The 16,349-nt window shown below is 35.0% G+C and overlaps 2 protein-coding genes across 5 annotated transcripts; both read right to left on the bottom strand.

The window, feature by feature from the left end:
- Positions 1 to 304: 304 nt before the first annotated feature.
- Positions 305 to 12,173, bottom strand: LOC118276444 (exportin-4). The gene is made up of 14 exons (XM_035594755.2): positions 11,915 to 12,173; positions 10,220 to 10,498; positions 9,033 to 10,027; positions 8,552 to 8,707; positions 8,007 to 8,113; positions 7,347 to 7,503; positions 6,127 to 6,286; positions 5,526 to 5,695; positions 5,137 to 5,267; positions 4,725 to 4,876; positions 4,112 to 4,281; positions 3,790 to 3,889; positions 3,155 to 3,331; positions 305 to 2,714 (listed from the first exon to the last, which is right to left on the bottom strand). The coding sequence occupies exons 1-14, from the start codon at positions 11,963 to 11,965 to the stop codon at positions 2,241 to 2,243; spliced, it is 3,279 nt and encodes a 1,092-aa protein (XP_035450648.1). The 5' UTR covers positions 11,966 to 12,173; the 3' UTR covers positions 305 to 2,240.
- Positions 12,174 to 13,090: 917 nt separating this feature from the next.
- Positions 13,091 to 16,169, bottom strand: LOC118276445 (acetyl-CoA acetyltransferase, mitochondrial). Of its 4 annotated transcripts, none has more exons than XM_035594756.2 (4): positions 15,861 to 16,054; positions 15,508 to 15,696; positions 13,955 to 14,973; positions 13,091 to 13,659 (listed from the first exon to the last, which is right to left on the bottom strand). In XM_035594756.2, exons 1-4 carry the CDS (start codon positions 15,915 to 15,917, stop codon positions 13,386 to 13,388), a joined length of 1,539 nt encoding a protein of 512 aa, XP_035450649.1. In that variant the 5' UTR covers positions 15,918 to 16,054; the 3' UTR covers positions 13,091 to 13,385. The 4 variants fall into 4 exon arrangements, with proteins under 4 accessions (XP_035450649.1, XP_035450650.1, XP_035450651.1 ...); XM_035594757.2 differs by having other exon boundaries at positions 16,026 to 16,045; XM_035594758.2 differs by lacking the exon at positions 13,091 to 13,659 and having other exon boundaries at positions 13,701 to 14,973; positions 15,861 to 16,169.
- Between the last annotated feature and the right edge of the window lie 180 nt (positions 16,170 to 16,349).

The following is a 16,349-nucleotide window of genomic DNA, read 5'->3' on the forward strand; positions in this document are numbered from 1 at the left end:
AAGCCGAAGGTTAAATGCTTGTAAAAATAAGATATGTCTGACAGCTCTGGGATCTCGCTCTATAACTGATAGGAAGCCTTTAGTGAGATTTCTATAGGCGTAGTGGTAAATAATAATGTGACGATTGTGACGAATAGATTCGACCATGTTTCTATATGGTACGGTACCCAACCAATCAGTCTGTGGCCTCTTTTTCGAAGCTGTAACTAGAGTTTGCTTCAGCTATTTATAGAGGATCTGTATTGTAATTTTCTCTATCAGCCCATCAGCAAGATAAGGTTTCTATATCTACAAATCAAACAGATTATAATTTATAAAATTTGTACAGTTTAATTAAATTGATACTGACAATTTCAAAAAGAAGACATATGCGCCCTTTTATGGGTAATAAAACATGTTTTGAGTATTTACAAAATGTCTCCTAGCTATACAAACGAATTGGGTACAAAAATTGTTTTGAACACTAAATAACCTTTTAATAAAATTTACGAAGAATTGGAAGTTAAATGAAAGAAGTGTGTATTTTAAATCCAAGTTTTCCGAACGACATCAGTACCCTTAGTACGAGTTAACTTTACGTTGAACGAAAAAAAGCCGGTGCGAATGAACCAACCAATCAGAGCGCCGAAAGCGCTCTCGTTTCGATTACTATGTAAAGCAAACTCATACCAAGGGTACAGTAATATTCAAACAAATACAAATTATATAAAAGGTGTTCTAAAAGATTTTAGGGCACTTACAATTTTATACTAAGGAAATTTTCTGGTGTTTTTTCTTACATTAAGAAAATATGTTTTTCCCCTATAAATATACAGATCACTAGAATACTTCGGAATTCTGTTCTGTACAATAAATATTATTCATTATACAAGTCATGTCTGATCATGTAAAATAGAAAGTTAACTTAAAGAAATATTAAATTAACACATTAACCATATTAGCATCATATAAGCACAGATTTAATACTATTTATGTAAAGTAAAAGCGTCTAGTATTCTATTTTACAAAAATAAATTACTAGGTGGATTCAAGTGTAACTATACATTTGTTAACGTCAGGAAAATATATTCTTGTTACATTATTAGAAGATGTTACTTGAAAAAGAACAAATATATTCTATATCTAGTTATACTTTATCTGACAGGACTATCAAAAAACGCTGCCTGCTTTGATCAGCTAGGAAAATGTTTTACTCTAATTAAATATTATGACTAAACCATTGTTGAACAAGTAAAAAATTAGGACATGACTTCAAAGTACTTATTCAAATTACTTTTACACTTTCAATGTAACAGACTAAAGAATAAAAATAATGTACTTATTAGGTACCTACACTTACAAAAATTCTTAAATAAAATTGAAAATTTCACAACAATGTATTAAAAATTGTAAGCTTTCAAGTTTATACGACAAAGTTCAATATTATCTACATTTTATAAGAACAATTTGACAAGATGACAATATTTTATTTGTTGACTAATTTAATATAAAGACGGAGTAAAACCTGCAGTAAATACATAAAAGTGCTAAGGACCTTCCTCTTACAATAATAAAACTCATTGCGGTTTACGAGTGCTCAGCTCGATAGAAATCACAATTTCTCTAACTAGCAATAAGTACTAAAAGTGTACTCATCATTTTACTCCTACGAAATATATAATACCACAGTAAATCTTCTGCATTTTCATTCACAACCACATTTATAAAAATCCATACTAACTTCGTTGTGAACATAAGATTGCAGAACAAGCGTCAAAACTATAAAATAAAAATATTCCAATTTACGAAATAATATTGCATGGACAGTACAGTCAATTAACGACAGCACCCTGTGCAATCTTAGGCCATAATATGTTTCCAAAACAACATTACGAAATCAATATTGCATTTTTCCTAATGGCACTTAAGAAAATGTCGTAAGTCATAACAAACTATAATCTAGACACAATAGTGTTTTACATTTGACACAGCCCAGGGAAGGACTTTAAAACAATAAACTTAACTACTTAATATATCAAACATTCGAGTCGCACCAATCGCGCTTGCAAAACAAAACTGAAGACAACATTTGCACCAATTTGGTTCTCTTTCAGTACGTAACGATAATATAGAATCGTCGAAACCGCATTATCTGCGTCAAATCCTTGAGACAGGATTGTAAAAGGCGTTAGTCGCCGGCAAAGCTATGCTAATATTTTTAATATTTTCTTGGCCAGCAAACTGTGGCTGCAAACAATAATTTATTTCACGATAAGAAAACCGTGTACACTCGCTAGGAACTTGTCGAAGTTATCTTGGAATCTGAGTTTGTGAGTCCTCAAGCCGTCGAAGAGAACTCCGTTTGTTAGGACGCCGAAAGCTTCCTCTAGTCGCGGTACGTTAGTGGGATCATTGACAGCGTACGCTTCTATGAGTTGTCGCGCTAGACCCTCGAGTAACGCTGGTTTAACGCAAGTGAGGGAATATATCGCCGCCCCTGCAGCGGGTATCGAGTCTGGAGGTATTTCCACTTTAATAATGAGCATGAGTAATAACTCTGCTAGAGTGAGCAGGGAGAGTGCGTATGGGTTGTCGTCGCCTAAGGTTCGCACTTTGTTAGACAGTCCTACAATGGTGTCGCAGCATAGAGTCGACACGTCGCAGGATACAGCTGTGAGTCCCACGCGTAACGCTGTGACTACCATGTTGAAGTCGTCTATAGGCAGATTCGTAAGCTGAAAAAAAAAGAAATATAATTTTAAAACATACAAAAGTAAATATAATGTTATCTAAGCATGGTTGAGAACATGTACATTTTAAGGAGAGATAGTGATTAAAAAGGAAATAAAATAACGGGTATAGGATAAAATGAAATAAGAACTATGGCTAAAATCTTCAACTTAAGTGGTTACACATTTTGGTAACAGCTAAAGTGGTTAAAGATTTTAAACTACCTATACTAGCGCCATCTAGTAAGACCAAAAATTACAGACTAACAATTTTAACGAGCTAAACAGTAAAGTAATGCCTGAATACTCAAATGCTATTCAATTTTAAGACGCTCTCAAATGTAGTTCTGTCACTATCAATTCTTTATAAAATGACAGAGATAGCACGATTTTTACAGCTTAAAATTGAGTAGCGTTTGAGTATGAATATAATGTGGTATAGTGACCTGGTCTGCGTTGTCGAGGTCCCGGAGCATGCGGTACGCTGCGGCGGCGAGGCCGGGCAGCGCCAGCAGCGGCGGCGTGACCAGCGGCAGCAGTATCCGCAGCCCGCGCGCACACGTGTCGCCCGCGCCGCCCGAACGGGCCACGCTGCAGATCACCTCCATCAGCGCGCATATATCCTAAGCAATGAATAAATGAATTGATAAAGAAATTAAAAATGAAAAATGTTTTATTTGTTAACAAAACATTGGTTTGCAATATTGAAGTTGACTTCTCCTTTAAGGTGTGAAAACACAATAATATTAGTATTAATTTTAACATGAGACATATTCGTAGTCCCTAGTCAGGAGAGTCAAAAGGGGGAATCTATATTATCAATTTTTTATAGAATGTAAACAATCGCTACCGCCAATAGACATTCGCAAATATCAAAGGAATTATAATGTGCTTTGCCTGGATGGGAAATCAAAAAGGGGGGGAAGGGGGAATTAGAACTCTAAAAACGTCTTTTGTTTTGAGGTAGGAAAATCATCCAATGACTTCTTCGGCCTTGAGCGAGGCGTTAAGGTGTGTCAGACTCCTAGTGACTATAAACTCCCCCATTTCTACTTCTGCTTTTCAGGTAACATAGGCTTACCTCGTACGCCTCTTCCTCAGCATCTTGTGGAATACTTGATATTTTCCCAGAATTCCACCTCATATAAACTTCAAATGTCGTATTACATATTTCCAAGAATCTGCAATCAAATAGATTTCTTTACTATTAACTGAAAAATGGCATGTTGAAAAGAGAATTCAATTACAAGTGCGATTTATTTCCTCAATAAAAAATAACAGTATGATTAATTGATTACCGAGCACCAAGGTGGTAACAATCGATTAGTTCTAATGAAATTATCGCGTTAACAGTTAACATGGGTCTACTTATTGAACGAAAAAATATTAGTAAATGTACATACTTGTTAACATTCTGTGGCTGTACAGAATGTAGCATTCTCTTAGCGCTTTTAGCGAGTAAGTTGAGAGCTGGCAACACTACTCCGGGATAGTTGTGATATCTAAATATGATCCCTGGTATCTTGTCTAAGGCACCAATTAACATCATGAATTGCTCGTCCATTGTTCCGACCTGTAAAGGCAAAATAAGTATTAGTTTGTTAACTTTCTTACTTATATATTGTTGAATAGTTTTTGATCAGATACAATTGCTAATAGTTTTGGATCAGATTCAATCGCTACATCGATCGATCTACATAGACGTGCAAGCGCGACTGCTAAGTAATGGGCGTTGATTTTATGGTGTTGATATTACTAATTTGAGAAAACGTAAGATTATAGATTTTCCATTGAGCCAGTAATATAGTAACAATATAGAAATAGACTTGTCTCATCTAACATGAGGGTCATAACAAAAAGGGCCAAAAATTGGTGCTACATTAATTATAATTATTATGGTCATTCTTAAGAGAATAAAAGACAAGATGTAATGTTACAGCAATGTAGAAATAGAATCCTGTAGAACATTAATAATAGTATAGGTTTATTTTTACCATATATTCATAGTATAGTTACCTCAAGCACACCATCAGTGATACCAATAAAGCAGTCGAGTGTATCAGCGAGCATGTTGCGAACGGGTTCAGTGTCCGACTCCATATTTATTAAATTCATTAGCTTCTCTTGTAGCGATACTGTGCTTGACAACAGACGATTTCGGACGTCACCTGAAAGTTAAATTATGTACGTGACGTTAAGTAGGACCTACAGGAAGTATATTTTTCTAATAACTATCGTGAGACATACTAAATTAACTAAAAATTACGGTTTACCAAAGAATAGTACTGAAGAAAAGCTCTTTTTTAAAGTTTCGAGTCACAGAGGGACACTTCATCATGAGTAGCATGCGTGTACGTGAGTAAATCATGACTTTTAGTTAACTAAAGAAAGTAGTTTGGGCCAAGCGATACCAGCGCCCTCTACGTACCTTCAGCATAAGTAGCAGCGATAGCGAAAGCTCTATGTAATTCCTTCCTCAGCTCTCCCGGTAAGTTGCATCCGGCCGCTTCCCATTGTAATAGTGCAAGGAACTCTTCGCAAGTCGCCAGCGGATTTTGCCTTTAAACAATCAAAACATATTTAGTTTATTGCAGTGATGCAACGTTTTAACACATGGGAGACAAATGCTTCGAGGTTAATTTTTATGTTGTTGCTGCCTCGCACTAAAATTGTCTCCTGTGTCGTGGGTGCGTTTAGAAACATATAATTTCACATACATATGACAGACCCAAAACAACAATTTGTGGATCACACAAAGAGTTGCTCCATGCGGAAAAGAATCGGAAAGCTGCACTCAAATGTGTTGGTATAACTTACTTATGGTGTGAGTGCGCCAGAGTGGTGAGTAGCTGCGTGGCGTGCAGCGCGGCGGCGGGCTGCGCGGCGTGGTGCCTGAGACAGGCGGCAGCGCGCCCCGCCAGCCGGGACACCACCCACGACACGCCGCGGGACCCGCGACCGAACGCACACGCCAGGATTGGAGACATCTGTACAAGGGAACATTATTTCATTACACATGTATTTACACATCTACTGTTGTAGATCCGGACTTACAGCGGTTTTGAGAGGTAATGGCCGGCTTTTCCCATTAAAAGTATCCATGTACAGACTCTGTAGTTAATCTTTATTAAACAGTATTATGTTACGGCTAGCCGTTTGAACAAACGGCCGTCTTGTATTATGGCGTGGTAACGGTAAGCCCGATTAAATACGGATAAGTAAAAATTCGCCAAAACATGTTCGGTGCTAAATGTTAATCAGTATGACTAGTTATAGCTAGCTGTAAAGTAATAAAGCAAATTCGCCTTGTTGAAAATTCAACAATAAAAATTTAAATACTTCCCTAAAGGATCACTTTTAGGATGAATCATAATATACCAAATGAAAGGTTAACATTATAATTTATCAAAGAACTTACCTCAGAATAAACAGAGGCCTGTGGCATCAAGTACGAGTTGGCCCATATCTTGAGCAACCATGAAATAGTAGCAGATAGTTCTGGACTGAACACACTGCCCAACCCAGCTTCTAATGCTGCACATTCCCATGCATTTATACGCATAATTTCACCAATAAGCCTAAAACATAGAAAATTAGTTCATAGTTTTATTTAGGTTTACATTAAAGAACGTAAAAAATATTATTGTAAATAAAATAAATTGATTCTTTAGAATCATTAAGTAGTTGATAGCGACCTCCGATGTAAGAAATACACGAGTCCATAGAAAAATTATAGGTATAATAAATATTGATAAAAAATGTTCAGTTGTTAGATTAGTCAACTTTTATTGTTTTACTGAAAAAAACAATTACAGTAGAAGAAGGGGAACAAGCCTTGTCTCCAGAATTAAAATAAAATTCACAAACAGATAAAATTAGCTCATAATTTGCTTACGAATACACACTTAAACTTTTAGGTCATGAGATATTCAAATAAGTATCAATAGTTCAACTATTTTGCATGTGAAGCAATATTATTATTGTATATTGTAAAAGATGCTGTTCAGGACCTTGTATTCACATCTATTCTTTGCGTTTGTTGAGATGCTAACAATAGATTTTCCTTGCATTGTTATTCTGTATACGATACTTTACATAAGAACAGCATTCATGCACAAACAAACATATAAAAGGCAGGATGTGAGATAACATTTACCTTCCGTTTATGCCAGATACAAAAGATAGAATAAAATTACTCTTTGTTGAGTGCAACAAAAACATTTAATTGGCTATTGGAATTCATAATATGTGACAAGCTTTTCTAACTTATAAGATTTTCCTTGTGTAAGTAGTACTAGGCGTAGTGAATCCGAATAATTATGTGATCTATAAATTATCTAGGTGCGATAAATCTGTAGAACATAGATGACTAATTTTTATTTTAATGACCGGCTTCTAGGTTATTTTACTCCTAACTGATTCGTTTTATCTAAATATAGATCTTATATGAAAAAAAAAAAACAAACATGTGTCTAATATTTTTTCATTACCTAACTGACGGACTAAATAGATTTTTAATTTCCATACCCCGTCATCATCCATATTTCCAAAAGCAACATATTACGATACAAGAAAAGGACCTAGTATGGTTACTCAACTACCACTTTTCTAAGTTAGTATATGAAAAAAAATACTTACTTGAGAACTGAATCAACATTATCAGTGTTTGTCGTTTCCCCAACAAGATATCGAAGTGAGGCATCGATATTGGCGTTCTCCCTCAAACTAAAATGTATGATCTCCGAGGGAATCATCACTGTCTCGCCTTCCGTGCAATCTACTGCTAGGAAATGACCTGTGTAATAAATAAGAAATATCACTATAATAATTACATTGACAGAATTTGCGGATTGTAATGAAAATTTTCTAGCTTTTCCAAGCCTAAGTCACACCACATCAACAGCCTACGATGTTTTCCGTTACCGTTTGTCAGTGATATCTAATAATCTTAGAAAGCACATATCACTCGGAAAAAATCTCATTGGTACTTGCTACGTGTTGGTAGTTTTCGAACCCGCACACTCATATACATGAGAAGCGGACGTCTTAAACCTCCCTTTTTCTCAGCCTTTTAACTTCTTAATTGCGTGGCTGCATATTACATTGCAATGCGTAATGTCGCTATACGATGTAACACCCACATTTCAGCAATTTGTGTTATAAGTGCCCACGTAATAGGGTTTGATTCCAATAGATCTTCCCATTGCAGATTAAAATGTGGGTGCACTGTAGTTTTATAGCTTCGAAAAATATACATGATGGTACGCTAGCACTGCCATATAGGGTGAAGTTATTTACCTGTGATCATGAGTATCCAGTGCAGATCTTCAAACAAGGTAACTAAGTGACCTCCTCCACTGATTGGCAGTTTCCCCATATGCATTAACTGCAGTTGACTCTCTAACCTGTTGAAGAATGTTTATTGATTAACACACCATACATAAAATAACTTGAAACCGGCGTAAAATAATGCTTGCATGGACAATCCAAAACAAAAATATTTTTTCTAATCGGACTAGTAGTTCCAGAGATTAGCGCGTTCAAACAAACAAACTCTTCAGTTTTATATAATAAAAATAGCTACCCGCCCTAGCTTCGCATGGGTGCAACGGTGATACATTATGCATTTATTATACATATAAACCTTCCTCTTGAATCACTCTATAAATAAAAAAAAACCGTATCAAAATCCGTTGCGTAGTTTTAAAGATTTAAGCATATAAAGGGAAATAGGGATAGAAAAAGCGGCTTTGTTTTATAGTATGTAGTGAAGAAGTAAGGCGTACGTAGTACATAAAATAATATGATGAGATTAACAAAACTCTTGTCAGTCAGTTGTTTACCGTTTACTCCGATCCTGTAGTAAGGTAAAGAGCACATGGCAGCAGTGAGCTGGCGCCTTGCGAGCGATAGCCCCGATGGTCATCAGTACATTGCTGTGTAGTTTACGCTCGTCCTCTTCCAACTCATCCTTGATGTCTTCCTCCGTGTCCGCTGGTCTGAGAACCATCATAATTATAAAACCATTTATATATGGAGTCATCTCATTATAATAAACAGCCCGTTATCGTCCAATGTCGACTTCTCGCATTTCGTATTCAGTAAATTAAAGATCGACTTTAGATATAAAATAGAAGATTACAGAATGTAAAAAGTATTTTAACCGAGAAGAAAATCTGTCGAGTATATGATGATGTACCTAGGTATGTATGTAGTAGAGATATTTACCATTGCATTAAAATGCTACAGAATTAAAACTGAATACAACTTGATAAGGCTGCCTGATAAAATATGAGCAAATAATATACTAAAAACGTTGAGTACCTAGTGCCATCAGGTGGCGCCAGTCGGCTCTGTAGGTAAGTATTGAATACTTCAATACACGGATTCATTAATGTCTCATTAGAGTAACCATCAGATTCGTGGACTAATGAGCTCCAACTATGAAGGAACTTGTTTAACGACTCTCTCCACACTGTGTCATCATTTACTCCTTCTTCAATAACTGATCCTCTAATACAATGACATGTGAGCGTCGTCAGGTTCTGGAGAAATGCCGGTGGCGTCGCAGCTATCATCGCCGGCGAGAAGAACTGGATCAATCTCCTGTATATATCAGAGATCCCCAGCATTTCTCTCTCAACCGGCTGTATGTACGCCATCATATTCAGGAAACTGTTCACGTAATTCTCCAAATACTGCTGTTTCAAGTTACTTGCGGATACCACCACCCCACTAAGACTAGCTAGCTGAACTAAGCAAGTGAGCGACGGACTAGCTAAGTCAGGATTGGACCTGACATACATGTGTATCTCAAAGAATAATGCAAGGAGTTCAGGTTGCATTATCGTATCTCGCCAGCTCAGGCTTAGTCGTAGTGCAGGGGCGGTATCGCTCTCGTAGATAGCTTCAAAAGCGCCGATTAATCTTTTCGACAGTAATGGCGATACATGACTCCAACACAACACTGTTTCCACAATAGTCAGTAATTGTTTTGTCAGTAAAGCTTGTTCCCCTTCAGGTCTAAGCCCAGAACGCACAATTTGCTCTAGAACTCCTACCGTAAACCTGAATATCCTTTTCAAATCTAATGCCTCAAAAGACTTCTTCAGTCTAAAATGGACCTCCCAAATTAAGCCGACATCAGCTGATTTAACTGTTATAGCGAATTCTTGCATAATGGCCAGTATAAGCGAGCAGGCCAACTTTTGATGGCTAATTGGTGAGCTTAGAATAATCTTTTCTAACTCAGCAATCAAATTTTTCCTCTCTCTTCCACCATCGTCAATGCTGCCTCTCTTGATAATAATGGCAATTGTCTGAAAAATAATACACATTTTAGTAAAATCAATAATAGGATTATTGAAATTTCTGAATAATTGTTGCTTTGGAACTATTACTTACACTAAATTAATTAATATTATTTATACTACTGTTTATAAATTAACAATACACCCTGTAATTCTGTTTGAGAAGTAAGAAAGTTGAATATGTGACAAATTGAAAATTACCTGCAAAAGCTTTTCCCTTAAAAATGGAGGTGCCTCCTTCCTTAATAAATACGTTAGTAAATATTCTCGCAATGAGCTAACATCGCTTTCTGTTAGCAGTGTCCATTCTCTAATGAGAGCAGCTTTCAACAATCCCGCTGCTTCAAATAGTACATAATCTGATGAAGATTTCTCTAAAATTTCTCGACACAATTGATAAGGATTCTTGGTGCTTCGAAACTCGAGGAATACACTCTCGGCTTGGTGACGTTGCTCAGATGTCACCATTTGTGGTGGTGCCTACAAAAAATTATATAATCAAAAGTCTGTACATGTAACATAATATTAAGCAAGTACATGAATAATATGTATAATAATAAGCAAGTATATAAATGCTCTGGACTTCAATGTTCCAGTGTTTTCATGGTTGTATCTACTGTAGATCCTGGCTTACAGGAGATGCAGCGGTATGAGAGGTTGTGACAGGCTTATCCCATAAAAAAGTATATATATATAATGCTCAAATATTCGAATGTATTTGAGGTTTTAATGGGGTGTACACAACAGTGTGAGCAAGTGTCTTAAGAGAACTTCAATCAATGGAACATCCAGTCTTTGCAAGATCACAACATTTGGCAATTTGGACACCAATAAATATTATATTCATACTCATTATTACTCATTACAGGAAAATTAAAATAATTACTACTTTTCTAAATACTTATTAGCAGTTATTACTCATAAGTTAAAAGATTACATGGAACCACTGTAATACACATCCACACATATTTACCTATTTTTAAAACTCATTTATAAGACTCAGATTTAACCAAGTAACTATTTATGCAATAGATTCACTGTGTAATAGTAATGGCACTATAATCAATTACAATAGCCAACACATAGCTTAGACTTGCATACCTTGACTATGCATAGCTAAACATGAAAGCATTGTTTACATTTACTTAGACATTGAATTTATAATCAATCACAGTTCTTTAAGCAAAGAAATGATTTTGCTTACATAATATACATACATATATTTTAACTATATAGGAAACAGCAAAATGAGCATTTAAGACTATTTAAAATTGGTTGTCAATCAACAAAAGTTAATGGTAGTAACCAATTATGTTATTTCATCCCAAATGTTTCAGTGGTGGAGGTAACAGGGTTATAATGCTCTATATTTAATACTGACTTTCTGTCAATATTGTTTAATCTCATTTGCTCGAACCTACTTACTAACTTCGGTAATTCTAATTTATTAACACAGCAAGTTAGTTCTTCATATCGTACAATATTTGAACAATGAAGAATGTTCCTAGAATGTGGTGTTTTCTGTTTGTTATGCCTTATTAATGTTCCACATATAAACTATGATTTTTTTTAAATCTTATATTCATAAGATTTGACTGTAAATCAAATTAATTACCATGCTTGTAGTTAAAAAACAATGTTTGGAAACAATAATAAAATACCACTTTACAACTTAAAATGAACTTAATCTCCATATTAATAAACTGTTAAATTGATTGCGAAAATCATGTGGTGTAAAGTTTTAGCCTTTTTATAAAGAAAATTGTGTGAAAATAGGTTTATTAAGTTATCTCATTATAGTGGTAACTATAACAAATTCCTTGTAGCCATCGCAGAAGATGGTTTGATAAAATTGATAAAATATACAATTTTTTACTGAAACCAATATTTTCTTACCATCAACATCTGAGCAGCCGCCTCCAATGTTTGTATAGCAGAATTATCCATTGTAACACTTAATTTTTTAGATCAAATTATAAAAAAAGATGAATGAGAGACAATACTTAAACCACTTATGAAAAGTATTAATAAGTAAATCAGCTGAAAAGTCACATAATTATTGGAGAAAAACACTCAAAATATTACGAATTTATTTCGTAAATTTTATTACATGTCAAATTGTCAACCATTACAATGACTAGCCACAGATAATGAAAAGCAGAGACGAGCGATCTATCAACATTCAATCACAAAGAAACTATTTTGAATTGTATGCTGTGTTTCATAAAGTACAGACTTCTTTGTGTTTCATTGGAAAAGCGACATCTGGGACAGTGACTGGTGTTTTTATAAGTGTTGCCAGAAGGAACCACTAAAAAAATTAAATTCCTCAACCATTCCTCATATTTATGTTATTGAATTTGATTGAGGAACTCAATTTCCTCGTGTCGTCTTCTAGATTAAACTGAGATTTTTAGAGTAATAGTTGGTTTCACCCCGGGATATGTCACTTAACAAACTACTTATGGTTCTTAGGTGTTCAAAGACAACACTTTCAGGTTCATCAGAAAACACTGCTGCCATTAAGATACACCTTCAATCTGCATCATCACCTGCTGGAACGTTCATAGATAAACGGTCTCTTCTTTAAGACAGCCTCTTGGGGGAATGATTGCGAACGCGATTACGCTCAAGGGGTCTCAGCTTCGGTTCTTGGGCCGGGCAAGGTACAGAACTATGCTCGGTATATTTTTCAAATTCTTAGTAATGTAAATTTTATTTTAAAAGGAGCACCTTTCTAATTATAGTCAGTTTGGGTCTGGTATAAGTATATATAGCAACAGGCTAAGGTACACTTTTACATGGGATTCATAACTGGAGAAAAGTGAGAGTTTATGCTTTTGGTCACCACCACTCTTTTGGGATTCAGAGGCGTGATGCTTTGTTAAGCCTTCACAAGTACCTTCGTATGTCGATATACCTACCTGCATTGTCATAAAAATATTAAAATGTCTGTAGTGGCGTACAATAATAATTATAACTGTACCGATCATCAGCTGTAAGAGTATCTATCTAAATTCTATAACGGAGATAGGTATTTTTATCGAAATGGTCAAACGAAAAAAAAACTGGTTTCAAATGGAAAATAGGAAGGTCACGATATTTTAATTTAAAACAAACCTGTTTTCGATCTTCATTCTATAGCTAATATTTTATCACTACTATTTACTACAGTTTAATCAATAAATTCCTAAATACATTTTACTTTAACATGTGTACAATACGTGCGTAATAATAAAGCATTTTTGTTTGCTATAAAACTGTTTGTTTTTACTTGTCCTTCATGGTTCACCGGTATTATTATACAGCCCATTAAATATTCATGTACTTATATTTATTTACCTACTGCCCATTACCGCCGAGCAATTCAAGATCTTTCTTCCTCAATAATTTGCAATCGTTTTTCTAACAAATGCTTGTTCAACTTATGCATGCATAAGAACTGGCCATTCAGAAATAATACAGGTATATCATGTCTGTACAATCTCAGCCACCTTACATTTTCTTTTTCAGTTATATCTACTTTTTGGATAATTATTCTATTTTTATAGGGCTCTAATTCTTCCATGACTATATCACATAGTCCACATGGGTCTTTAGTATAAAAAGTCAAAACTGGAGGTCCATCTGAAGTGTGTGCTCTGGAATAGTAAACCAAAGCAACACATTAATAAAAATAAAATCATTTATAAAAAAATATTTTATTGATTATTCAATCATTTATGCAATAGAATACAACCATTAACACTTTTCCATATTGTTAGCTTATTTACAAGAGATATGGATATAAAAATTACATATTATAACAACAATATATTAAAATATTTAACTTTTAAAGCTAGCTAGCAAACAGACAAACCATTCATTAACAGCAAATAATTCCTAAAAGGCACAGTAGATAATAAAACAAGGTGGTCAGAACATGTTGAAACTTACAATTTCTCAATCATGATAGATGAAGCACCACCACCACCGTTACAGATAGAGGCTACCCCCTTTTCTCCCTTCTTTAGAGCATGGCACAAGTGCACAACTATTCTGGCTCCAGACATGCCAATAGGATGTCCTAGACTGACAGCTCCTCCATGAATATTGACCTTGGCAGGGTCAAGTTCCAACAGTTTTTGGTTGGCAACAGCAACAACACTGAAAGCTTCATTTATCTCCCACATAGCAACATCATCCTTTTTGACACCAGTCTTTTCTAAGAGCTTAGGAATTGCTACAGCTGGTGCAATTGGGAAATCAATTGGGTCACACTCTCCATCTGCATACCCAACAACACGGGCAATAGGTTTAATATTCAGTCGCTGTGCAGCTTCAGCTGTCATCAGCACCATGGCAGCAGCTCCATCATTCAATGTTGATGCATTACCAGCGGTTACTGTGCCATTTTCCCTTTGGAATACTGTAGACAACTTAGTGAACTTTTCAAAGTTAATCTTTTTGTACTCCTCATCTTCTGCGAACAGTACTGGAGGGGCACCTCTTTTCTGAGGCACAGGGACTGACACAAGTTCATCAGCAAAAGCTTTGGCTTCGTATGCTGCAGCACTTCTCTTATAACTTGAAATGGCATAGTCATCCTGCTGTTGCCTACTGATATTAAGTTTCTTTGCTGTGTTTTCAGCGCAGTTACCCATATGGAATTTGTTATATACATCAGTCAGACCATCAAAAACAATACCATCAATTAATTGTATGCCTCCATATGGGGTTTCGCCTCTCTTCAGATAGTAAGGTACATTTGACATAGATTCCATTCCTCCAGCTAGTATTACATCTTGAGAACCAATTTGTAAGCCCTGTGTGGCCAACATGATGGATTTCATGCCAGATGCACATACTTTGTTTACTGTTGTGCAAATAGTACTTTTAGGAAGACCAGCAAAGATTACCGCTTGCCTTGCAGGAGCCTGACCCATACTAGCTGAGCAGACATTACCCATATAAACCTGCAATAGAAAAAGTAAGTTAAAAAAACATATTTTTTCATGCGCATGATAGTCCAGTACTGGACTGTAGATCTTCTCTATAGAAAAGAGCCTATTTATACAAACTAACTACTTTTAATTAATTGCGAGTTAACCATTGGTTCAAAACTAAGAAGTGTAGACGAAGTGTTTCAAACTAATAAAAAGAAGGTAAGAACATAAATGTTATAAAAAGTTAGGTATATTTTCTTTCATCATCTTTTTCTATTATAATAATACCAATTAACAACTCATGTTTATATAATAGAAATAAAATAAAATAATAAGTATTTCTGTTAGCAATTAAAATTAGTTTTTTGATAACAAACACATTAATGATTAGAGATATTGTAATCAACTTTAATCTTGTCAGAAACATGACAAATGACTACAGATTTTAAAATTCGTAAAGTAGTGATTTTACTTAACATTCTAGGAATGTTTAACTGTTCATGGTCAAATAAATAACTGTAAATCAATGGAAAACATGAGAGAAAGTAGGCTGAATTAATTAACCTCTTTAATTTCTTCCTTAGGAACACCAGCTCGTTCCACTGCTGCTTTGACTGCAACCGCGCCAAGTTCCGAAGCTGAGAGACTTGCCAAGCTACCCCTGAAGGAGCCCATGGGAGTCCTCACCGCCGACGCGATCACCACATCGTTCAGGGAAACTTTAGATGAATACGCTGCCATCGCTTTAAAAAGCTGTAGGTATAATCAAACAGTAAATTAACTTGTTCACTCGTAACAATTATGAAAATTTATCAAGTAAAATAGTATTATTATTCTCGGAGCCCAGTGACTGACTAGGCAGACCAACCATCTACGACTGACGAAAAATAAACTTAACTCGTTAAAGAAAGACGAACCTTATTTGTTGGGCGCATTTTGATGGTAATTATTCTACTTCCTTTGAGAAAAAACATGATTTATTCTTTTAACAACTATTGTAAATATTCTCAAAGAAAAGGCACTGACGAACTGATAGAATAATGATAATGCTTATCACCGCAATTTATAAAAAAAACATTTACATAAACTTATCTATTTCAGATACCCCACGTACATCGAAGTTGCAATTTAAAATCTTAATGTTCAGAAAATAAGGCTGAATATCGTGACAAAGTTAATAATTAAGATTTTACGAAAAGATACTTTGACCCATTGATTGTTCATGTCAGCTAAAGTTAGTTATTTTTATTACAGACGAACAGAATAATTTTTGTGTCAAGTATTGTAGAATTCCAGTACATAGTCATAATTTATGGCGTAAATAAAATACACGTACATTATTTATTTTTAAATTGTTTCAATATTATTGCTAAGACTATTTTATTTTATTGATCTAATGAACAATA

This window comes from Spodoptera frugiperda, chromosome 31 (genome assembly GCF_023101765.2).
Source record: "Spodoptera frugiperda isolate SF20-4 chromosome 31, AGI-APGP_CSIRO_Sfru_2.0, whole genome shotgun sequence".
In the NCBI taxonomy this organism is placed as follows: domain Eukaryota; kingdom Metazoa; phylum Arthropoda; class Insecta; order Lepidoptera; family Noctuidae; genus Spodoptera; species Spodoptera frugiperda.

Coding starts and splice junctions, on each gene's coding strand:
- LOC118276444 (XM_035594755.2), bottom strand. CDS start 11,965: ATGGATAATTCTGCTATACAAACATTGGAGGCGGCTGCTCAGATGTTG. Junction 4,282..4,724: donor TCACTGATGGTGTGCTTGAG/GTAACTATACTA, acceptor TTGCCTTTACAG/GTCGGAACAATGGACGAGCA. Junction 2,715..3,154: donor ACCTCGACAACGCAGACCAG/GTCACTATACCA, acceptor TTTTTTTTTCAG/CTTACGAATCTGCCTATAGA.
- LOC118276445 (XM_035594756.2), bottom strand. CDS start 15,917: ATGTTTTTTCTCAAAGGAAGTAGAATAATTACCATCAAAATGCGCCCA. Junction 15,697..15,860: donor AAATGCGCCCAACAAATAAG/GTTCGTCTTTCT, acceptor TTATACCTACAG/CTTTTTAAAGCGATGGCAGC. Junction 14,974..15,507: donor CTAAGGAAGAAATTAAAGAG/GTTAATTAATTC, acceptor TTTCTATTGCAG/GTTTATATGGGTAATGTCTG.